This window comes from Ceratotherium simum, chromosome 7 (genome assembly GCF_057802395.1).
Source record: "Ceratotherium simum simum isolate JZ-2026a chromosome 7, ASM5780239v1, whole genome shotgun sequence".
In the NCBI taxonomy this organism is placed as follows: Eukaryota; Metazoa; Chordata; class Mammalia; order Perissodactyla; family Rhinocerotidae; genus Ceratotherium; species Ceratotherium simum.
Window position 1 is genome coordinate 52,553,462 of NC_141906.1, and position 26,216 is coordinate 52,579,677.

Consider the following 26,216-nt stretch of genomic DNA (forward strand, 5'->3'; position numbering starts at 1 on the left):
TGTCCCAGAGGTCCCTTAGACTGTCCTCACTCTTTTTAATTCTTTTCTCTTTTACCTGTTCACCTGGGGTAATTTCTTCTAGTCTTTCTTCCAGCTCACAGATCCGTTCTTCTGTATCCTCTACTCTGCTTTTGAGTCCCTCTAATGAATTTTTCATTTCCAGTATTGTATTCTTCATTTCTGATTGGTTCTTTTTTATATCTTCCATTTCTTTGTTGACATTCTCACTGAGTTCATCTATTCTTCTCCCCAGATCTGTGAGCATCCTTAACACTCTTAGTTTGAACTCTCTGTCAGGTAGGTTGCTCATTTCTGTTTCATTTAGTTCCTTTTCTGGGGTTTTGTCCTGTTCCCTTACTTGGAATGTATTCTTTTGCCTTCTCATTTTGCCTCTTTCCCTGTGCTTGTGTCTACATATTAGGTTGGTCAGCTACGTCTCCTGCTCTTGGATAGGTGACCTTATGTAAGTGATGACTTAGGAGGCTTCCAGTGTGCTTCCCTCAGTTCTCAATGTTCCAGGGGTGACCCCTATGTGGGCTACGTGCGTCCTTCTATTGTGGCCTGTTAGCTCTCCCTATAGGCACCCAGGGAGGCTGAGTTATGCTCCTGGCCAGCTGTTGTAATGCTCAGCTGTTTGTAGTTGTTGTGGGCCCTTCATTCTCTTTATCAGGTGTGGGGAGCCCCAGCACAGTTGGCTGTAAGTTCTTTTACCACATTTGTGTTGCACTGTTTCTTTTAACTGAGTAGGCACCCAGCCTGGCAGGTTGTTAGGCTCAGGGCCTTACAATTGCTGTAAGCCTATGGCCTATTAAGTCTCTTGTCAGCTCTCTGGGGATTGCAGCTGGGTGGGGCTGGCCTCAGGCACAGGAGCACCCAATTGTTTCAGGCTTTGGAAGGTGGGGCAAACCTCCTATGTGGGTCTTTGAGAAGCACAAGTCTTCTGCAGCTGACAAGCCCTGTTGCCCACAGGTCCACACACACAGTCAACACAGTCCTGCCCCGTGTGAGCGCCCCGACCCCCAAGCGGACCCAGTCTCTCCACGGCGGGAGCCCCACACACTCCGCCACCACCCCACACTCTCCGCCCGCTCCTTGTGCACACCCTGCCCCACTCAAGTCGGCTCAGTTGCCAGGCTGCAGAGAATCCAGTCACCAATCTATGCAGGCCCACAAGTTGCCTGAGGGCTTGTTGTTGGGTGGGGCCAGTCTCTAGGGTGGGCTGCCTGCCCTGGCTGTGCTGGATTAAATCGGTGCTCTAGTGGGTGGAGCAGACCCTGGGCTAGCAGGCCTCAGGGAGAACTCCAACGGCGTCTGTGTCAGCACGCCCACACCAGGCCACAACAATGGCCGCCGCCAATGTCCCAGTCCCTGGAGAGGTCTCACCCCTCACCGAGATGCACTCAGGGCCTATTAGGTGAGTCTCTTTTCACCCCAGCACTGTGCACCTTTCTTTCTGGTGATTTTAGGATGCTTTCTGGAACGGGTGAGTTTGTGCGTGGGCCCTTTAAGAGCCAGTTTTAATTTCTTTGTGAACCGGGTTTTCTGGGGGTGCTCCCCAGTGCTTTAGTAGCAGGCAAAGTCAGATATTATGCCGCTGGTGTCGATTGTGCTGGGTCCACAAAATGCCCACATCGGGGGCGCTCCCCAGCTCAGGGCCCCGCTCCTCCAGGGAGGGTGCGTACCTGTGAGCTGCTCCCGCCGGCCGTGAAGCTGGCGGCTTGTGAAGGCGGCGTTTTTCCTCTCCAGAAGGGAGTCTCTGCCTCTTCCACCTATGTTAGGATTGTCCGTTGTTGCAGGAGTTCCTCTCATCCAGTTTTCAGTTCTGTCTCAGGGGTAATTTTTCCACGAGTAGTTGTAAATTGGCTGTGTCCACGGGAGGAGGTGAGTTCAGAGTTTGCCTACGCCGCCATCTTGACTCCGCCTCCCTGAAAAACCCATTCTTTTAGACGTGGAGAAAACTTTTATTAAGCGAGCTCAATTTCAGATTTCATCATTGGAGATCTTTGAATAGTGTATATTAGATCACTTTCTGACAAAAAGTTCAATTAAATGCCCTCCAAAATCTAGTGGCTTAATATTTTCTTTCTAAATATTTTCTTTAATATTATGATATAAAACTTAATACCTCTTCCAAATATTGCTAATTAACCTGAGAATCTCTACCGTCCTAAGAAAGCAAAAATAATTATAAGAAATAGTTCCACATTACTTTGAAGAATCAGAAGATGCATATCACACTGATGTTAATTTCAAGCTGTTGTAGTTCTACTTGGTTTAATAACAATAATAAAAATAATGATCATGATATAATTTGTAGATTTCATATTTTGTACCAATGTACTTGACAATTCATAACATATTATCTGGATCTTTAGAACAGCCATCATGAAGCAGTTAATATTATCCTGATTTAATAAAAGATTAGAGAGATAATTCACCCAATGTCAGGCAGATAATGAACGACAGACTTGGGATTTGAACTCAAGGAAAATAATTTTGAGGAGTTGGAAATTATTCTTTAGAAATAATTTTACACACAAATTAAAGAATATAGAACACTGAATGAAAAAACTGTCAATAAAATATTGTATAGTGTAGAAATAATAGGCAACTGGATAATCATCATTTACCTTCCTTTGCTTCCAAAAACTGTATAAGAGTCCTTCCAGATTTGAGGAAATTCCGAAAATTTTACTTCTTATTGTTGTATTTGGGGAGATACTTTTTCAGCATTTGAAATATTACATACTTTTAAAAATTTTACTCTTAAGTCAATTGTCTTCCACCCATCAGGTCCCACCACAGTAGTTTCCAGCTACAATGTAACATGTTTCCTTGCTTGAGAAGAGAAACTGTGTAAACTCTTAGCTAGAGTTTGAAATCTTTTTTCTTCACTCATGAAAATTTCATAGCAGCACACATTAGAAAACAACTGAGTAAAAAATGCACCCAAATATCTACTTTTATAGTATTACCAAAAGGCTGATAGTCTTCATACAGCTACACTTTACTGAATCGGAATAATTAACAAAATTAAATATAGCTAAGAATTTAGTTTTGTTTACAATAGGGTAAATACATTCATTTGGGAAAATATATTTGATAAACTGACCAAAAGAAAATGGATTGATCAAATGCCTGCCCTCTTCTGCAAAATATCACTATTTCTAGTGAAAAATTTAAACTTAGCCTACTTGTTTTACTAAGCAGTAATGCAATATTTGGGAATACTATAACTTATCTAAAAAAGTTAGATTGTTAGACCACTTTATTGCTCTTCAAAAATACATTCTGAACTCTAAAATTAAACCTAACATATCAATTCTCCCAATTATGTGGGTTTACTCAAACATTAGTATTACATTAAGACTCATTTTTAGGGTTCCAAAAAAGCCTTAATAAAGTAGACACTTTGATATTATGATAGATTTAATTTTATGTTTATAATCCTAGAACTACACAGGAAGATTTTTCAAGAAAGTAAAGTTCTTTACATCAACTCCATAATGTTTTCTTAATATAGATAAAATTTCTTAATATGAGAGGACTAAAATATTTTTAAAAGAATATAATAAAAAATAAATTAATATATTAAATATATTTTATTCTATCTTTGAATTAAAATTATATTTTGTAAACTAAGATAAAATGGTTTATGAATCTTTAATTCTATAAATAACTGTAATTAGTTATGTATAAATGGAACATCTCCAAAATTACATTTTTATAAAATATTCACTGTTTCATAATTAACACATAACAGCATTAGGGAAATAACAAGTACAAAGGCTGAAAAGGAAACATGGCCTGATTAATTTAAGAAACCATAGGTGATTTATTAATAATTGATTAAAATTTGACAGAAGGAAAATAGGGAAGAGAAGATATGAATTTGGACAAATAGATGAGAAGGGCCTTGTCTCTCAGAAGAAGAGTTTACTGTGCCGTGAAGGTTTAAGAAATGATGGCAGCATTCTAGGCAGGCATGTACCATGTCAGATTTCTGTGTTAGAAATATTACTTTCATGGAGTTGTGGAGCATAGATTGGAAAGATCTGGGGAGAATTTAGGAGAAGAGAGAGTTAGCTAGAGCAGTGCTTATGGGTATGGAGAAGAAAGAACTTGGAAAGTACAGAGTTTGGGTTGAAGTTGCAGATATCTGTGGAACATTCAAGGGGAAATTTCACCCAGGCAATTAGATATAAAGATCTGAAGGTGACAGGAGATATCTGTGCAATTTTTACAGAGCACCAAAACGATCAAGCCCATGTCTATGAATCCCTTATTTGTACAGAGAAAAACAAATCAGACCTATTGTTTGGCATCATATAGGCAAACCAACTCATTAATTGGATGAATTTTCACTTTTCAGCTAGTTGTTTTGGCAGCTTGTAGACACAGCCTTGCAATCACTGCTCATTAGGGTATTGGAGCTCCCCACTCTCCAGGGAAGCAGTATGATTGCATAAACCATGGTAACTGAAGAATGAACATTTTCAATATGATATAATTAAACATTATGGGAAAGAATGGATTAGGGTTCTTTGTGACATTTGGCTAAACGCGATAGCTAGCAAAAATACACAAATGAAGGTCACATTTGCAATTATTATAAAAGTGTCTACATTTTAATTAGGTAGCCGATAAATGTCATTGAGCCTTAGCCACTGACCAACTGTTTCATTTAAAAAAAGAAGAAAAATGTCACCAAAAAGTCAGTTTTTTTGCACTGTCATGAAATTAAACTTGTAGCCACAATAAAGTGTGTTCAGCACGAAGGTGTTAAGTGGACTTAATGAAAATTTCAAATAAAATTTTAAAAAGAAATATTTTGACAGCATGTAAGATGCCACTAATAACACAGCCTTTCAAGCATTGTTTTGTGAAGCAGTTTTCCCTTTACCATAGAACCACATGGAGCCACGCTAGTCTCGAAAGGCTCTTCTTAGAGAGCAGCTTAAACAGCATTTTTTAGCCTGTGGGTTTGGCTTAAATTCATTCTTTATTAATTTGAATTAAATATTCACTGACTTTCTCCCTCCCATGGTGAATCAATCCTCTTGACCTCAGGCAATTCTGTACTTGATATAAGAATAAAAGAAATTGATATCACTTCTTAGATATTCTAAAAATATTTTGAACTTTACAATAGTATTCAAAAATCCTTTGTCCCCGGCCTCTGAATAAATACTAAATAAAACTTCATCATCTTAGGCTATTATGAATTTCCTTTTAAATTATCATTTGAAAATGGCAAAGAGAAGAGTAAATACATGTATTGCTGTTAGGGTCAATCTGACTAATATTTCTAAATCTAGATTTTTAAAGTGATCACAAGTAAATTCAAAGGGCAAATTAAACAAAACCATAACGAAAATAATAAATATACATGAAATGTACATGACTACATTAAAATGTAAGTCTTCTCTCTATAGTACACTATCAAATTAAAAGTAACACTAGAGTAAATGGAATTCGTAATATCATAGTGTACAAAGTGCTTTTCAGAATCTAGAAAAAGAAATCACAACTAAATAGGAAACAAAGGAAATCAATTTTATCTATAATTCAGTGTGGAACTATGTACATAGAAAATGAAGCATATGACTAATAATCAAAATGCAAATCCAAGCAATGGTGAAATGAGATTGGAACTATCATATTTAAAAAGATAATGAACATTAGCAATCATCCAATAAAATGGTAAACAAATTATCATAATTAAATGTTTAAAAATTATTGCTGTCTCATGATGCTAGGGAGAGTATAATCAAGTCAAAAAGTCCCAGAAAAAAAAAATTTAGCAAGAGCTATTTTCATATTCAGAAACTCCACTGCTCTGATGCTTTTCTAAGGAAGTTATTAGTCACACAAATATTTATGTACAAGGATATTCCTGCAGCATTATATATGACAGATAAGTTAATCTGATTACAGGGACATGGTTAAATAAATTATAACAAAACACATCATTGGAATGTTATATAGCCAATAAAATGCTTTCGAAAAACATTTGTAACAGGATTAAATAATCACAATATAATATTAAATAAAAATTTGAAGATTGCATATATAAACTGATCCCAGTTTCCTTCCAACAAGACAAAAACATCTGCCTACATCTCTGTTGATATATTTGTCTATAAATCAAATGAGAAAAATCAATTTGTTTTTGCAAAAGTTACTACCACTGGATAGCAAGATCAGAGATGATTTTGAGCCTACAGCAAGCATATATTTCTTTTATAATCAGAAAGTATAAAATTAGAATTAACAGAAAATTTAAGATACCACTATTCCTTTGAACCTGAACCCCATAACTTATTCCATAAGGGAAAGGACCCAGCTTACCCTGAAGGCAACACCAAAAGGAATAAATGGCAACTGTGCTAAACACTGTCACAGATCTAGAAAGGTCCCAGATGCCCAGTCCTTTGAAAGTTAATTCATATGTAGGTAAGTCTTTCGAGTTGGCAAGTGGTGGAGTTTGTGATCTGTAAGTACCTGAGAACAGTTGCACAGTTGGGAGTTGCTTTCTGGAAATAGAGGCTAGATATTGAGTAAGTATCGCAGATGAGGCAATTGTGGAGGCTCTGACGATGAGAGTGACATTCTGAATCAGGCTACAACATTTTCGCCTGCTCGATGGCTTTATCAGTATTTGAGTAACTGGACCAAATGAGCTGTCAGTTTAGGCTATAATACCGCAATCACAGCAGAGGAGTGAATTTAAATGATTTGCAGATATTTCTTCTGTTAAATGAGAATTCTCCTAACTTTCCTAAAATGTCATTGAGAAATTGTCTTTTGATGTCTTCTTTGAAGAAATTGACGTTAGTTGCACAGTTTCCGATTTATTCCCGTATGTGCCTTACTAGCATGCAGTTACTAGGGTCAAAGCTGTAGGACTGCCTTTGAAGAAAAATTGCCTTATAATAAGATCATTCGAGGACATCAATAACCAACGCCTCTTGAAGGGATTCCTAAGCAACTTTTCATGTGCTAAAGTAGCAAAATAAAAGTCATAAACATATTTCCAAAATGCTTATTTTCCATTTGTGAGATATGACCGAAGCTCAATTCAAATTCCATCCCAAGCCCTAAGCCCTGTTTGATTGGTATCAATTACTTCTTCCTAGATCTTCCCACGCAAGTTAGATTGAACAGTAATCCTGTTATGCACCTATTTCACTCTCTCTTTTAATATTGTGGTTTGTGGCTTGAGCATCACAATGAGACTGGATCACTGGACAGATCACTGGAAAGACGGCAACCGACAGCTAAAGAAAATGGAGATTTCTTTAATGGTAAAATATGAGGAAATTGATTTGCTCAGTGCAGAAGCACAAAGCAGGAGCGAATGCACTCACCCAAGTGGGAAGGTGCAGCTTGCTTGGACCCTATCAACTTCCTTTCAGAGCCACACATCTGCCCAAGCGAGTGCCCACATGGAGTGAGGATTCCACCAGGCTTGAGAGAAACTTTTATTTTCTCAATGCGAGAGAGTGGCATTGTACCCTCTTACTGCTGTATATCTTCTAGCCTATGCAAGTGTAAAAATTACTTCCCACACATCCCGTATTTGAAAAGAACTAAACCCTGTGAAGACCTTTTCTCTAAAACTATGACTATATGTTTGAGTGGCTATCAGTGTCAGACTCAGTTTTGTTCAAATTCCATAATTATAAAGTGGTTTCCCTGAAGTTTACATTATTCTTCCCTTTGTTTATTAGAACTCTTTGAAGGCAAAGGTTTTATGTTTTATTGCTTTTTGTATTTCCGTAATTACCTTTCAGTTTGGGCTACATAAGCTGATCACTTTGTGTATATTAAATATATGTTAAATCCTGTATCGCATTATGTGTGCCTATGTAGCCCACACATTTCAACATAATTCTTAGCTGTCTATAATTCCTGTAATGTAATTAGCCATCTTGAATCCCCTTCCTAAATCTACAATGAACTGAATGCATCCACATTTTATAGATTCTAGGGTCTATACTGCACCGTTGGAAACACAAAACATAGTGAAACACACATATTTATTTTTTATATCACTACCTATAAAGAAAGCATAATTTTCCCACAGAATATTTTCTAGAATTGGGGAGAAAAGACATTTTATTTAATTATTTTTTAATCACAGCATTTATTGCTAAACAATGTCAGCTTTATTTGATTTATAATCAAATTCTATCTGATCTATCTTAAACACTAAGAGACTAGGAAAATAAAAGCTAATATAATCATTACAGAGTTAAAACTTCACTGAAACTTTTAATTATCCAAAACAAGAGGGAATTCTTTAATCACTAAATTAATTTGGTTATATTTCACAACTAGCTCCTGCCCTTACTAATTTCCTCAGTGATTAGAAAACAGCATTCATATTAGGACGGAATTATCAATTTAATGCAATCACACTTTATGCTTTTGGTAATTTAAAGGAATATCATCTAAATACTATAGATTATTAAAAACTTTTAACAAAAGTGAAAAAATATACAAAACAGAACTGTAAGAAGCTCTCTCTTTTTTTTTTTGCAATAAAAGCATATATAATACCCTGATTAAGCTGTAGCAACTTTCATGATCTGTCTGTACATAAAATTAAAAAGATAAAGTTCTCTAAATCTTAAATTATTACGACTTCAAATGTAAACATTGTACCTGAAAAGGAGTAGTAGAAATAATTTAGAGCTATGTTTCTGTTTACCCTGTAAGTGTATCTATTTTTCAATCTTATGCAAAGAAAACTAGAAATGCAGTGCTGTTAAAATTTTTCCTTGTCTTAGAAATACTACAGTTTAGATGCCTGACTTTGGCGCTTTAAAAAAGGTGAATTTCATCCTCTGCACATCCTTTCTCGCTCCTGCAGCTAAAATACTGCAAAGTTTACACGTAATACATTTCTTGAAGAAAGTGCTGAGTTGAGACCTAGAGTCCATCTGACTCGGGCTATTGCAAACTCTCCTCTGCCATAGATGCAGACAACCAAATTGAAATGATGCACATTACTTATAAATTGTTAACCATTTCTAAATATGCTTCACACGACTGGCTTCGCTGAGGTGTTACATCCATCCTTGCAAGCTTCATAAAACAGTAGCAGGCTAAAGTTGCACCATTAACATTAATTCTCATCAAAGAGAGGACAGCCTTAGCAATTACTGTGAAAAAGGTCAGATATCAAATTTCTTTATGCTGACTTTGATGCCAAATTGAGTCACACTGCAGGCTTGGATATTGTATGACTTCTGCTTTTTCTGTACACTGTGTCATCAATATATGGGGCCACTCTTTGCTCCCCTGACTCATGAGTCAGTGATTAAGCATTAATATTCCTCAGAGCATCATCTATCATTTGGTGCTATAGCTTATTTATATTTATTTTTTATTTAAGGGCTTAAATAAATATTTAAAATCAAACGAACTACAGAGAATAAATGAATCTATACAAAGACCTGTCATTTCATAAATTTTTGGTGTTACTTACCCTTCTTTGGCTATAAAAATTAATAGCCTTATGTGGGAAATTGGCAGAAAGGATTCAAATAAAGAATCCAATAGTGATGTTTTAGTTTTATCATCAATATTTTAAGATCTTTAAAGCTCCTTGTAAACATGTTTTTCACTTAGGGACAGAGATAAAATTCTGAAGTTTACTTGGTACTGGAAAATTCAGGAAATTTTAAATATAGTAAGAGGTTAAATATTTTAAAATGTATCCTTTACCATGTTGACATTTTTATCTTTATTTATTCATAAATATTGCCATAAGAAATTCTAGTTCTACTAATTCTAATCCATTATTTCATGAATCTTATTTACATTCAATGGCAATGTTATGTCATAAAGTGACCTTTTAAGTAATGAAAAAGCATTGCTATTAGTTCTAAGATTGCAAGTGTTAGCAATGTCATTCTGACTTAATAAACTACAATTTTATTAAATAATATAAGATCAGTGGTCCCAGGGTCATTTGATTAGGAAATATTTAATGAAGGCATTAATATTTACTCCTACCCAATCTCCAGCTGGAATTTCATGGTGTGAGAGCACTAGGTTAATTGAGTTTTATCGCAAAATCTCTAGACCACTTTAGAAATAACTGTAATGCACATTCCCTAAGGTCTGATCTATGAGAAGTGAGAAAATAGAATAAAAAATGATTAACGTGTAACTAGATTCTGCTGACATCTTCAGCATAGATATTCATTAAAAGTTTGAGCAACTGATGAAGATTTCTCTGAAAAGGAATTATGAATCCCTTTTCCTTCCAAACCCCAGACAGGAATATGGAGAAAAGATGGGTAGGTCTTGCTATAGCCAATAGAAACACAGGAATATATAGACATTGAGTTTTCTGTAGATCTATCGTTTCCATCAGTGGCCAAAATTTTTTCTAAAAATTTACTAATGGGAATACAAATGTCAAGAAAATAAGGATGTAACTATTCCTCTTCCATTTTCCACTCCTTTAATTCCTCAGAATAAGTATTAAAATTTGGTATTTATTTTTTCATTTTGTAACCCAATTAAATCCGGAAGGCATAAGTCCAGTATTCAGTTATATCTACCAGAGAGTAGTATAGGGTAATAACTAAAGTGAAGATAACCATAAAAAATAAGATAGTTATCATTTATTGTGTTCTTATTCTGAACCCGGCAAAGTTCTAAGTGCTTTATGTGTATTAATTTATTTGATCTCTACAACAGCCTATGAAGGATGTACTATTGTTATCCCCATTCTAAAAGCAAGGAAACTGAGGCACAAAGCTATTCCTATCTTGCCCAAAGCCACAGAGCTACTATAAGGTATAGTCCAGATTTAAATACAGACCATCTAACTTTGGAGCCTGTATTGCAAACAGGTTTACTGACAGAGCTGCTCTCATCACAAATTCTCAATGAATAAAATGAGTGACCAAGGTGTAGGAGGAAGATGTATGTATCAGAGCCGAGATAAGAGTTTCTGTTCCTAGGAACTGAGTCATGATGGCAACAAAGTAAAAAAATAAGATGTCGGCAAGTTTCTTCTCAAGGCACTCTGCTTTCTCTGCTTTCCTTTTTCTTCATTATATGTATCATAGTTATTAGTTTTATATATTTCTAGAGTAATCTTGTTTGTTTATTTAATGTTCCTCTACTAATACTTTACCAATTTGTAATCTTCTATCAATGCTCCCAGATTGTAAATTCCATGAAGGCAGGAACCATTTGTGATTTACTCACAATCGTATCCCCAGTTCCTAACATGTAGTAGAAATTCAGTAAAGATTTGTTGAAAAAAAGTTAATGAATGCTGAATGAGAAGGAGTCAATTAGGGAGAAAATGATGTTTGAGTTGCTGAAAGAAAGCAAGGAGTTATATGTAGAAGGAATCCAGTCCAGAACACATCAGAGTGTCACTTAGCATTTATATTTCACTGAACCTCTGAAATCTTGAGGCCAGAATTTAGATGCAACCTACCCTCCTATTTCTTAAATGACAGCCCTTGAAGTGATGGCTAAAAACAGGCTCTGAATCCTGAATAAGATTTACCAAATTGTCTATCTCAGAAGATGACTTTCAGCGACAGAGGTCAGGAAATTTTTAGGATCTGAGGCAGAAACACAAAAGGAGAGTGAGTAAAGAGGTTGTTAACTAGAAGGAAGAGATAAAATGAGCATAGGAAAATACTGGAATCTCAAAGACTTAGAGCTGGGTCCAAGTAACTGAGACTAGAGTAAAGGTGGAATTCATCTGGGAGGGAGGTGATGTTAATGAATAAGATCATTGAAGGGATAGTCTAAATTGAGAATTTTTTCTAGAGTACACCAACATTTAGAAGTTGAGGAGACAAAGAAGAATTATCAAAGGGGAAATAATGAGTAGCCAATGAAATGGAAATAAAAACATGAGATTGTAATATCCTGGAATCACATGAAGAAAATATTTAAAGGAAAAAGGAATGGTTAACCAAATTGAATACTCCTAATAGGTTTAGTACGGTAAAAATTGATCCTTAGATATAGCGATGACCTAGTCATTGTTAACCGTAAAGAGAGTCATTGCTGTGGAGTGGTGTAATCAAAACTACTTGGAATAGGCTCAGGGGAGAATGGGAGGAGAGGGACTGAAGACAGTGACCATTGATAGCTCTTTTCAAGAAGTCTTGCTGTAAACAAAAATAGATGGAAAGAATAGTAACGTCAAGATAGCTTGTTTTAAAGATTAGAAGAATTTTTATATAGTTATGGGAATGATCTACCAGAGAGACAAAAATTGATGCTGAAGGAGAAATAGAGGGGGTTTTCTAGAAATTTGTCCTTGAGCAGTCAAGATAGGATGGAATGAGATTCAATGCCCACAAGTGGAGGAGCTGGCCTTCAATAGATGCACAGACAATTTATTCATAGCATAGCAGTGAAAGCAAGGCCGAGTATATGGGTGTACATTTAGGCGGTAGGAGTATGTGAGAGACTCTCTCTTCGGATTGCTTCTATTTTCTCAATGAAATAAGAAGCACCAACATCGGGAAGAGCAAGAAGGTACAGAGCTTGAAGACAGAGGATAAGATGTAAATTGTTCATCGAGGAGAGTGGGATAGTGACCGGACTAGGGAAATGTGGCAGTATTGTCGGGAAGCTTGAAAATCTCATTTGCGGTTAATATCATGAACTGACACCTTTAAGCATGATTCTGTGTTCTTCTCCAGCTGCATTCAGGAGCAGAGTGTGTTGATAGTTGGATTTAAATTGGACAGAGAGTTTAGCCTGGAAATCAATAGAGGGTAAGGGGCAGTGTGGTTGAAGGTACATTGAAGAGAGTAAGTAAAATAATGAACCATGAACTAAACTGGATAGGGAGGGAATTGAGGAAAGGAAAAGGGTGCAGGACAGTGAAAGGGTATTAATATTGGTAGCTTTTAAGTCTTGAAGTTGAGATTCTAGAGAGAAAGAGGTGAAATAAGTTGAGATGGACAGAAATGCAAGTACTTGAATTTAAACTGAGGAAGGAAATGCAGTATTTTTCACCCTCAATAGAGCTCTGCATGTGTTAAATCGATTCAGACTCCCAAAGTTGGAGGTTAACCAAAATCCTATAATTGAAACATCATTTTCCCATTTATTTATGCTAATATATCTATTTTCCAGAGCTAAGGAGCCCTAGAACTAGGATTGAGGAGTGGAGATATTAAAGATATCTGAAAAAGGGGCTGGGCAGCTAGGAGAGCCTCAGGTAGAAGAGTTAAAAATGCCCCTGATAGAGGGAGACCTCACTGGATTGATAGTCAGTTACACTCACACCAGGAGACTGATGGAGGCCACAGGCTAAGGCCAGGGTCTGTATGTCTAATGCAATGGAAATGGCGGTGTAGAGGTTCCAGACTCTCTCCAGATCTTAGAAAGTCCTCTACACTTCCTGACTTTGACCCTACTTTCACGTCTACGGTGCATTGTATGTGGAGCAGTCAGGCAGCTTTGACACTGCTAGGCACCTCCTTTCTGCAGGGCCAGCCTCTCTCCACTGATCTTTCACACTGTCAACCGCTCTGTCACCTGCATTGGAAGACTCCATTCCCTTCCCTTCAGTGACGTCACATTTTCCTGTTTTCCTCTTTCTTTTCCAGGTTCCACTGCCTCTGCTTTTCTCATGAATGCTAATGCTCCTCAGAGTTCCATTTCCAACACTCGGTTTCTCATTTTACATATTTCCTTGGCAAACTCATCAATGCTCATAGTTTTAATAACCACATATTTGGTTACCGTTTAATAATCTCTCATAAGTCTGCATCTTCCTTATGTGTACAGAATCTTATAATCAACGTGAATGCCCTAGAAGCACCTCAAGCCCTCTACCTGCCTAAAACTGAATTCTTGAGCTTTTACGTCAAGCACATGCCTTTTCCTCCCATTCTTATCCATCTTCTAGTAGCACAGATCACCCTGTTTCTTATTTTCTCTTCTTTGCCTCCAACATAACCAATCAGTAATCTTATTTATTTTATTCCCATTCAGATAATCATCTCCTCATTCTTGACTAATCTTTGCCTTTATTACAGCTTTAGTAGTCTTTTTCTCTTTTTGTCTTATTCCAAATGGTACTGCAGCCAGAGTGATCTTTCTAAAACTTATATTGCTCCCCATTTCAAAGTCATACCATTTTACTAGGCATTTCATCTTTGGTCTCTTGCTTACTTATCCAGCCTTACCTCTCCTCTCACCTCTCTTGCTCATTCTCTGAGCTCCTGACTATTTTAATCTACCAAGCATGCCATGCTGCCTGTCCTTTCTAGGTCTGCATATATTTTCTTCCATTTGCCTAAAATATCTTTCCTTCCCTACTCAGAGCTTTGCTGAGCTAATTACTAATGGGCTTTTAGGACTCAATTTAGATAGAGTTTCATATGGAAAGCATTTTCTGATGGCCCTAGGCTGAATGAGAGGATTCCCCTTCCATGGGAGGGAGCCCATAGGTCTCTGAAGTTACTTTTATATCACATCGGATTGAAGTTGCAATCACAGTTGCCTTTCTCCTCCACTAGATCTTAAGCTCCTTGAAGGCTGGTGCAATATCTTGTTCACCTTTGTATCCCTAGCAATTAGCCCCTACAAAGTTCTCATTACAAGTTTGCTGAATACATCAATGAATGAATAAATTGTCAGATTTCCAGTAACAGGTTTGGGTTCACTTTAATTGATGAAAAAGGAACCTCCAGTACAACAGAGGCAATTGATTACATAACAAATGAAGACTTGGTGTGCAGCCCACAGCCAAATTAGCATTTGGCTCATCTCGATTTATATGGAGTGGCATAAACCAATTACTGTACCACTTGGACAGTATGCATTTTGTTAAAATATATATAAGATTTATAACCATGATGATGATCCTGGCTTTTTTGAACCTCATCATGGACCTTCTAGTTTTCCACTATTATCCTTATCTAGCTTTAAGAACTATAAACCACATTCTCATATTCTATTTTAATTTTTAATGCTAGCTTGGGATAGTTCTTTTTTTCTTTTTAGACATCAGTGGGGTAGGCAGCTAAAACACAAAGCAACAGACTACACTAAGAAATGAATAGTTTCGGAGACTAAACTACAAACCACCTTAAAGGAAAACCCATTCTCTTTTCATTACCTTACACCTCTAGGTGTCCAAACTTGCATTTAGCTCAAGGTTTTAAAGGAGATTTTATGTCTACCCATAATCTGTTCTCATGTATTTTGCCCTGGAGAGGTGAGCTATTTTCAGTTAAAATTGATCCACCTTCACTAGACTTGTGGTTAATCATAAAGACTAAAGGACGTGAATCTCTTAACAGCTACTGGTAGGCTTGGACTACACATATCATGCTCATTTTAAATGTGGAGAATATCTAAAAATACACTTTTTTGAGTTTCAGAGAAATCATATTTACAATTTCACAGAACAGAAAATGTTAAACTTAATCGATGCTTAACACCTAAAGTGTTATATTCAAATCACAGAAATGCTTCTTGTATTCCAAAATATCTCTATGAGGCAGTATAATCATTCTAAATAGTTTTAATTGTGAGAAAGCTTACTCACAAAGGTAAATTATTTTTTATCTGAAATTAAGTTAGCATCAAGTTCAAATGTCAGATACCCTGAACAAAAATGTCTGATTTTTAAAAGTATTTCCAAGATCAAGAAATTGTCGAATTTGATTATTAGATGTAGAAAAAAAAATTCCAATTCCTAATTGTTCTTTAGAACTCATCATAATTAGTTTGTATTTTTAAACATTTGCTCTATACACTAAACTGACTCTCTCCTGTGGGCATAAAGGAGAATTAGTACAATCTACTTCAGGCACTATGCATATCTTTTATAACAAAAAACCTTGGGAATTAAAGTAAAATATGAGAAAGACATTTCTCAACAATCAATAAAGATAGGAATTTCAGAATAGTAACCCTACTTGATAATATTGTTGTATAGATTATACAACACAATCTACAAAACAAATTCTATCCAAAATTGTTTATGTTCCATAGTGAATTTGACTGCTTTTCAGGAACATAAGGCATAACTTGCAGCCTAATCAAAATATATATGCTGTGTTAGACACATTTCCTGTTATCCAATAAATTTTAGGTGATGAAAATCCGGTATGTATTTATAGAATGTAATCAAAAATGTTGGGTTTTTTCATTTTTCCCATTTTTTTAATAATAAAAGAGAAACCTATTTAATGTATGTGAATGGATATTTTAATATTAATGCAAACAAATTTTAATTCCCACATATTCCTGACAAAGAAAATAAATGCTTAAACTGTTAGATGTCTTTCTGCTTTTCCTCCTTCCTTCCTTCTTCCTTTTCTTTTCTTTCCTTTCCTTTCTTACTTCATGTCTTTTTTCTTCCTTGCAGAACCCCAGCATTATAACTAGTAGAAGTTCCAAAAAATATGTAAAAATATAAAAGTATCATTTTATTTTTTCTACTCTCAGTGTAGTTTGCATTTGATTGCAGCTCCAAAGGAGGTTTTCAACAATGTCTTCATAAGGAATAATTTTCATAGGAAAAAATAAAAGTCTTCTCAAAATTCATTTTTTATTATTGTTTTTCTTTTATAGAGTATTCTGGAGCTCTTCCTGATCTCCCTACTTCATATGCTACTTTGCTAAGAATTAAGAAGAGTTCATCTTCATCCCTCTTTGGTTCGAAGACCAGACCACGATACAGCAGTCCTTTGTTAGGAACACTGAGTGTTTCTTCACCAAACTGGCAAGGGGCAGCTCAACATTATTATTCCCCCATCAATCTTTATCATTCCTCAGATGCCTTCAAACAAGATGGTAAGTGTCAAAGGAAAATTACACCTGTTGGAGTTAAACAGTCAAGACTTATTCAAGGCTATTGCAATAGGGGAGAGAGGTTAAACTCAACTTCTCTAAAACAGAAAGCGAGAGAGTCCTTAAGATCTGGAAAAGTGAAGGACATTAAGAAAGAAGTTGGTCAGTTGATTAGGCCATGGAAAGGAGGCAAATTTTACCTTCTCCCTTCTAGTTTTTTTTGGCTGGCCTAATAAATTAATATAAGACAGATTAACAGGAGAAAAACGAATTTAATTTCATACATACAGGAGCCCATAAAAATATGATACTCAAAGAAATGACCAAAGCAGGCAGCTTTTATACCTTTAGACAAGGAAACAATAAATTTGTGAAGAATTGAAAACACACAAAGGGATTTGGGCTGGGGGTAGTAAATTAGTGAAGAAGTAACAAGATTTCTTTATACAGATTTCTGGGCCCTAAATTCCCTATTGCCGGTGATAAGAATACCTTCTACCCTCCTGTTACAGGGAGGGTACTTTTTACATGGGAGATTTATTTCCTGCTTTCAGGGGGACAAGGGAGGGTCAGAGTGTCCTTACATCAGCTGTTTCTTGAATAACTTTAATTCAAAATAACCAATATGTGCCTAAGCAGCATATTTTGAGGTGGCTTACTTTGCTCTCCTTTAGCCATCTATGTTTACTAATTGGTGCTTATCAAAGTTAGGCTCTTATTCTCTCACAGAAACTGTAAGATAGGGGCCCTCTCTTCCTTAGAGGTTACATTTCAAAGGAATAGCTACCAGGTCCCTTCCCTGAGAAAGACATTCCTGGGTTGTAAAACTGGTGAGAGACTGGGAGAAGATTTACATCTCCCAGGGGCAAAGAAAGAATTTATAATTCCAAATTTTCTAAAGTAAATTCTCTAAGAAAAGGGAGGTGAAGGGACTACAGTCAGGAAGAAACCTGTCTAAAGTTTAGTCAAACTGAGGAAAATGTTAAGGCTACCTTGGTCATAATTTAGTCTTCTGTTCCATATATCTTTCAAAAATTTCTTATGCATGTAATTATTATTTAATTATATTGATACCAATCTTTTATTTTTAAGTTTTATTTATTTATTTAGTGTGTTTGTGAGGAAGATTAGCCCTGAGCTAACATCCATGCCAATCTTCCTCTTTTTGTTGAGGAAGACTGGCCCTGGGCTAACATCCGTGCCCATATCTTCCTCCACTTTATATGGGACACCGCCACAGCATGGCCTGACAAGTGGTGCGTCGGTGCACGCCCGGGACCCTAACCCGGGCCGCCAGCAGCAGAAGGAGTGCACTTAACCGCTACGCCATGGGGCCGGCCCCCTGATACCAATCTGGATTTAGGATCAAGACTAAATAAATTCATAGACTGAAAGTAAAAATATAAATTTTCTGAAGGACAGTTTGATGATGAATATCAAGAGTTTCAAAATAGTAATATCCTTCAATCCCATGGTTTCATTTCTAGAAATGTATTCTGCATAAGGAAATAATAAGGAATGCACACAGAGATATAAGTATACATATAGCATTATTTGTGAGTGGAAAATAAGACATAATCTAAATTTCCAACACTAAGATACCTGTTAAACTAAGGACTACTATTAACATTATTGTTTGAACAACATTTTCTAGATGTTCTCTAACTCTGTGATATTTGGGTATATTAACAAAACAATACAAGGTTAATTAACAGCCAGACAGAAGCACTAGCACCTGATAATTACCAGACTCTGTGCAAGGCTCTTTTGTATAGATTATCTCAATAATTCTCTCAACAAATTTGTGAAGTGGGTATTCTTACTGTCTTCTATGGAAATGGAAACTCTGGGGCAGATAAATATCTTTGACAAGGTCACATTGCTAATAAGTAGCACAGCCAATTTTCATTCACATATGTACTGCTTTTAAGTCCAATACACTTTGGGCTACATTTCAGTCCTTGACAAAGGACTAAACATTCAGGAAACATTTTGTAAGAACTATAGTACTTGGAAAGATTCTAGAAATGTCAAATTAGGTTGTACTGCCAAGCACGAGCAAACTCATGCCTCATGATTATGTCAGTTGTTGCCATGTGAAGCATCATCTCACAGTGTTGGCATTTAAATTTTATTTAAGCTTGGTGTTATCTCCTTAAAATGTTTTATTTTTCAAAATACTTATACTTAGTATAAGTTTTAAAATTCCTGTAATGTCTTCTGTGAAAGAAACTGTCAAGAGAATTAGAAGACAAGCCACAGACTAGGAGAAAATATTTACAAAAGGCACATCTGATAAAAAATTGTTATCCAAAATATACAAAGAACTTTTATAACTCAACATAAGAAAACAGACAACTCAATTAAAAAATGGGCCAAAGACCTTAACAGACACCTCACCAAAGAAGATACACAAATGGTAAATAATCATATGAATAGATGGACACATCATATGTCATCAGGGAAATGCATATTAAAACAACAATGAGATACCACCACACACCTATTGGAATGCAAAAATCCAGAACACTGAAAACACCAAAGGCCGGTGAAGATGTGGAGCTCTCGGAAATTGCTGGTGGGAATTCAAAATGATATAGCCACTTTGGAAGACAGTTTGGTGGTTTCTCACAAAACTAAACATACTGTTACCATATGATCCAGTAATTGTGCTCCTTGGTTATTTATCCAAAGGAATTGAAAACTTATGTCTACATAAAGACCTACACATAGATGTTTATAGCAGCTTTATTCATAATTGCCAAAATTGGAAGCAACCAAGATGTCCTTCAGTAGATGAATGAATAGATAAACTGTGATACATCCAGACAAAGGAATATTATTCAGCAATAAAAAGAAATGAGCTATCAAGCCATGAAAAGACATGGAGGAAACTTAAATGCGTATTACCAAGTGAAAGAAACCAATCTGAATAGGCTACATACTGTATGATTCAATTATATGACTTTCTGGAAAAGGAAAAACTATGAAGACAGTAAAAAGATCAGTGGTAGCTATGGATGAGGGAATTGAGGGAGAGATGAATAGGCAGAGGACAGAGGATTTTTAGGGCAGTGAAAATATTCTGAATGATATCATAATGATGGATACATGTCATTATATATTTGTTCAGATTTGTAGAATGTACAACATTATTTAAACTATGGAACTTGGTTGATTATTGATGTGTCAATGTAGGTTCATCTTTGGTAAAAACTGTACCATTCTTATGAGTGATGTCAATAATAGGGAAGGATATACATGTGGGGATGGGGAGTATATGAGAAATCTCTACCTTCCTCTCAGTTTTGTTGTAAACCTAAAGCTGCTCTTAAAAAAATAAAGTCTTCAAAAAAATTCCCATTACATTAACTCTAATGTCATATTCAACAGACAGAGATGTGTCGGGATTTTTGTGCTTTAAGCATCATTATTTTATGAGATGACACGAAGGTATAATGTATTCAGTGATCAAAACTATGGGAAACTCTTATATTTGATATAATTTGGCACCAACTAGTGTTCTACTCCTTTGTTCTCTTGTTCCAAATGTAAGTTAACATAGCTCACAATGATAAATAAAATACAGCTAGAAAGTATGAATTTAAACACATGAAAATGATGAAAACAACAACTATTGGGACATAAAATATTGCCAGACTTGAGATTAATTCAGAGGGTCTACTGTAAATGCCTATATACCTGCTGTTAGTCCCATTTGGGATAATTAACAGTCAAGGAAAAAGAGACTCTGGTCAGTTACATATTTCCCACTGTTTCAAAGATTAAAATGAAATAGTTATTCAGTAGAAACACAACTATTTCTGACACTAAGATCAGACAAATTTTTCTGGAGAGTCCTCATTAAGAGTTTATTATTGATGTAATGGCCAGTGACCTGAACATTTTTCTTATTGTGTACATAGCAGTGTGTTTCATTAGCTTCAATTAAGGCAGATGAAACCAAAGCATCAGCAACAAAATGAGAAGTAATTATCTAAAACTGTGCTCCTTACTCTTTACTATATATACAATCACTTGGGAACTTTGTTAAAATAGATTCCATTTCAATAGATCAGGAGTAGGGCCAGATAGTCAGCATTTATAAAAACCTCCCAGGTGATGCTGATGCTGCTGGTTTGTGGAACATACTTTAAGTAGCAAGGGTCTAGGCTGGGCACCAGTTTGATATAATTTAAGTCCTTTGCTGCTCTAGTTTAGTCTATATTTAGAACATCAGGAGAATGGGTAGTCTGAGTATTTTCCAAGTAATCTTCCATAACTATTGTTTTCTCCTCTAAGCATATGATAGATCTTGGCTAGATGTGACTTTGAGTTTGTTCACTCTGACAAAAGCCTGACACATAAGGGACATATAAGCCCTTTAGCCTTAACAGAGAATAAAGCTGGGGTTGAGATGCTCTTGTGAAAAATGAGAAAATGAACAGAGCCTGAATAGAAAGTCATCCCACTCCTGCTCAGAGTTAAGTCCAGAAGTATACCACATAGAGCTAAGATTTTTCTGAGAAATGTAAAAATCCAGATTGCAGAGCAATTCGGGAACGCAATTCCACCCCTGTATATATCACCTGGAGAAACATTCCCACAGATACACAAGGAAACATAAAAGTGTGTTCACTGCAATATATGTTTAATAGCAAAAAATTGGATATAACTCAGATATCTGTTAGAAGGGGAATAGATACATAAATTGTAGTTTTTCATGCGTTGAAAAATTAAAACTGTTAAAGTGAATAGATATATCTTTATGAAACAAAATGAGTATACCTCAAAATATAATAGTGAACAAGAAAATCTGTAGAATATTACACACAATATGATATCATTTATGTAAAAAAAATTTAAATCACAATAATATATATTATTTATAGATACATATATGTGGTACAATTTTAAAAACGTGAACTTGAGACAGCAAGTGGATTATAGTGCTTACCTCTGAGGACAAAGGGAGAAAGAGAACAGAGAAGTGGTACCAGAATAGGGATGATAGATGACCTCAACTGTGATATTTTATTTCTTAAAATAAAAAATCTGAAACTAATATGATGACACCTATAATAGGTAGAATCTAAAATGGTTCACAATGATTCCTACCTCCTGGTATTTATAGTGTAATCCTTTCTCCTTCACCCTGGACTGAACTAGCAACCTGCTTCGGAAGAATAGATTACAGAAAAAGTAACGGAATGGGACTTCCAAGATTGGGTTACTAAAGGCTCTGGCTTCCATCTGACTTCCATTCCAAAGAAGAATGCATAATCAGGACCTAAATAAACAAATTTTGACTGACTATTTGGATTAGCTGCCTAGAAAATAATACCAACCTGTTGTGATGATCACGAGATGCCACAGACAATTGAAATACATGAAACTTATGAAGAAAACCTTAAAATCATGAGATTGTAAAAAGAATCGTCCATAGAAAATTAGAAGTCTGGTGAGGACATCAACAAAATGAACAAAAGTTATATGCTTATTATCTCACAGTCTCTGTGGGTCAGGAACTGAGATGTGGCTTAACTGGGTCCTCTGGCTCTGTGTCTTTCATAAGATGGGACTGTAGTCTCATCCCAAGGCTCAAATGGATACAGATCCACTTGTAAGCTCACTTACCTCCCATGATTGTTGGTAGGATTCAGTTGCTGAGGGTCGTTGGATTGAGTGCCTCAATTACTCATGGGCTGTTGGCTGGAGGCCATTTTCAGTGGGCCTCTCCATAGCATAGCTCACAGCATGGTAGCCGACGTCCAAAAGTGAGAGCTAGCCAGAGCAAGAGAAAGCAAACAAGATGGCTTCAAGAAGAGTACAATAGTCAGTCACTGATACTTGATTGAGGTGAGGAAGTGGAGACAGTGGATGAATGAAAATTTTTGAGCTAGCCTCGTAAAGAGGAGAAGAGAAATGGAGCAATACCTGGAAAGGAGAATGTTGCTCATTGGAGTGGGGCAAACAGAGAAGTCCTCAGAAACAATTTTGCTTTCAACCTGATACTGTTATTTTGGGTAATGACTATAATCACTTCAAATTGTATCAGTGCAAATATTCCACACACCAAGAGGTATTATCTAGTTTTTAAAAATCTGAGTTGTTAATAATTACTCTAAAGTAGTTGTTTGAACATAAGGATGTCATTTAATTGATTTTAAAAACTGACTAAGGTTTAAATTGGAAATTCTCATGGTAATACAGGTTAATTGAAAGCCCTATAAGTCAGCACCTCAAACACCTGCAAAACATGTACTGTTTTGGATTTTGCAGTGTGCACAAGGATTATTAACCACTGCTGACACTGTACCTGTTCCTCCTTTCATAAACGAAGAGCCAATAAATTGGTCGTTGACTTCATCTCTTTTTGTTGTGGTGGTGGTTTTAGTAGGAGTAAATTTAATTAAGGGTAGGGTGCATTTCATTCTTGTATTTGTGATGAGATGGTTAGGTTAAGATGTTTTATCTTTCTTGCACAGAGGCAGTATGGATTAAAAGTGATTCCGACTAGAAAGCTCAGACTTTTACCAGGGAAGCCTATTCATGATATTCAGAGACTATAAATGCTACGTCAGGTGGAAAAAGGGTGGTTCTTAGAAGCAATTGAAGCAAATTATTTCTTACTAAATTTAAGCATATAATTTTGGATCTCTTTAATTTCCTCAATGGTAAACACAACCTACAAATTAACATAACACTCTGAGTCTACCCAGCCTTTAGAGTTTCTACCACTGGCTTCTGACATTTGGAAGATTCTTGCAACCAACCAAATTTGTTGCCTCATATCCTCAGTACCTTTGGCTGAATTTCATTGTTGACTTGGCTTATTTCCAGATTTGACTTGGCATGTGGGTAATGGCGTCATGACTCAAAGTGATCTCTGTGTTGATAATTTTGTATTGTTTCCTCAAAATACCCTTTGCTGATAAATCGTTTCGGAGGGCCAAATACAAAATTGAATTGATCTTTTAGGAGAATAAGAATTCCCTCTGGGAAAAAAAGTATTTCACTTGGATGTTATACTCTTATATAATCAGACAGTGATCTGATTTAGAGATCATGTTCTAACAAAAGCCTTATAATTTCATGACCATTCATTGAAACTTTATGATTTTATTCTTTTATTGTATTCTAAATTTTTAGAGCTATTGTTATTGTTTTATATTAGTATGCTTTTCTCTCCAGTTTAACGTTTAGTATGCCATTTGAGCAAAGACCATCTCATATACTCCTCTTTATCCTCTTGCAGCTTAACAAATATTGTTAAATAAGGAGGCATCTAATTGAGGAATTTGAAATCTGAATTTGGGCTGAATTTCTACACCATGATAAAATATGTGCCTGAATATTTTTTAACTAAACTTTATATTTTGGATTACAAATGAAAAGGAGGAAAGAGCAATGTATTCCCTCTGGTGACAAGGTGGCCTAGTGGTTTAGCATCTTTTGAACGTTATATGAGGTTGGTACACCTCGATCATTCTCATAAGTGATAGCCTCTCTGAATCATCCGACCTCTCTTTTATAGCTACCTTAGAAAATGACGAAAAAAATCTGTTAGACTCAATTTATATTGTGTGCACAACGTAATGCCATTACCCATGAAACATTCATCACAATGCTTTTTAATAAGTAATGCTCTTCAATTCTTAGGAACCCTTGAAAGCTGTATAATGACAGTTTATACTAGTTTAACTTTTATAAAGAAACTTAATTTCAATGTTGAAAGGCAAATTAAAGTTAAAGGAAGGTTTGGATATTTTCTTTAAGAATCCATCTTAGATGCTCACATGGTGTGAAAAGTTTTTCTCACACTGTAATTGTGAAGGTAACCATAAAATGCAATTTCTAATTAAACATTTTAAAACTTATGGAAATTATCACATAAAACATATTAATGATCATTAAAAGTACATTTATTTTAATTGTCCTGGACATGATAAGTTGATATTTACTCTAGATTATATTAGTAATAAGCTTAGGCCACATTACATGAATAAGCTAGACAAGTCCATAAATTAGAGCTAACCGCAGGTGGAGAGGGTTGGGGTCTGGCATTAGACCTAATCTTGGAGAAAAACAGGCACAGAAGTAATTGTTTAAAAAGGATTTAAGTCTGAAAGACAAGTTTAGAGTCTAGGGAGGCATGATAATGTCTGGTCATGATGCAGAAAACAATTGAAAACATAATGATCCAATGCCAAGAAGCAAGGCTTCCTTAGACAACCTTGTTGTAGTCTCAGATTAGGTGATACTTAAAACATCTTGGCAGGAAGAAAGTTAGTATCTGGGTAGTCTATCAATAAGTGGCAGAAATTTCAAAAAGGGGTTAGAGAGGGCAAGATATCAGCTTGATCCTAGGACAGGACTCTACAAGGGAAACTATTGTCTCCGTAAACAAAATAACATACCAGTGCTTCAGGAAGCTCCACTGGGAGAAAGGCAGCTGGACCCCAGAATGATCATTTCACAGAACTTTCTCTTCCTGTTCCGGCATCTCTTGTGGAAGACTGCTGCCAACGCCACGCTAACTTTAGGCAACAATTGTTTCTTGTTTATTGCTCTAGTTTGATTCTAAGAAGGGGTAGCACTTCCCCCTCAGAAGTGTTCCAGAAATTTGTGGAGTAGTTTTGGTTGTCTTAGTAATTCAAGGATGCTACTTTAATTTAGAGAGTGGAGACCAGGAATGCTAAAGACCTATATTTATAATTCACAGGACTCTTAAGTGTCCTTTGAGACATTCACATGAGTGAAAATTCTCTTTATAATTTTCTGGGACAAGAATCTAAACTCTGTGTTATATTACATACAAGGTATTTTTGAAATATAATGGATATGTCAATGCAAAACGGTGTAAATTACTGCAAGATTATATTTAATTTTGTTAAGAACTTTACCAGGAGTTGTTGACCATTTATAAAATCATATCACTTAACACCAATGCCACTCATGATATTTGAGTCATCAATACCACACTTGGAGTAGTTTGCATGAATGTAGCTGCTACATTCATGGGGATTATATGAACAAAAACAACTTTGATTAGGTCTTTATGTCTTCTATTATAATTGTTCCTGAGACTTTACATATTGAATTTAATACTATTTTACTATGTTACTTCTCTTTTATTTGTCTTTTCATTAAATTAAAAATTTTGCATATAGGTAGGTTAGAATATCCATTAATTTAAGAATCATAAAAAGAGAATTATAGAATATTTGTTATTAGAAGAATTCAAGTGGGGCCGGCCCCGTGGCTTAGTGGTTAAGTGAGCGCGCTCCACTGCTGGCGACCCGGGTTCGGATCCCGGGCTCGCACCGACGCGCTGCTTCTCTGGCCATGCTGAGGCCGCGTCCCACATACAGCAACTAGAAGGATGTGCAGCTATGACA

General features: G+C 35.9%; 1 protein-coding gene across 5 annotated transcripts in view; it reads left to right on the plus strand.

Moving 5' to 3' along the window:
- The window catches only part of CNTN5 (contactin 5), an 824,990-nt gene that overhangs the window by 330,455 nt on the left and 468,319 nt on the right, over nucleotides 1–26,216 (plus strand). For 4 of the 5 annotated variants that reach the window (XM_087433624.1, XM_087433627.1, XM_087433626.1 and 1 more), the window contains exon 3: nucleotides 16,597–16,818. In XM_087433624.1, coding sequence (XP_087289750.1) covers nucleotides 16,597–16,818 — 222 coding nt within the window. Of the gene's footprint in view, nucleotides 1–1,296; nucleotides 1,415–16,596; nucleotides 16,819–26,216 lie in introns of those variants that run through there. The other variant, XM_087433623.1, reaches the window with a different exon arrangement.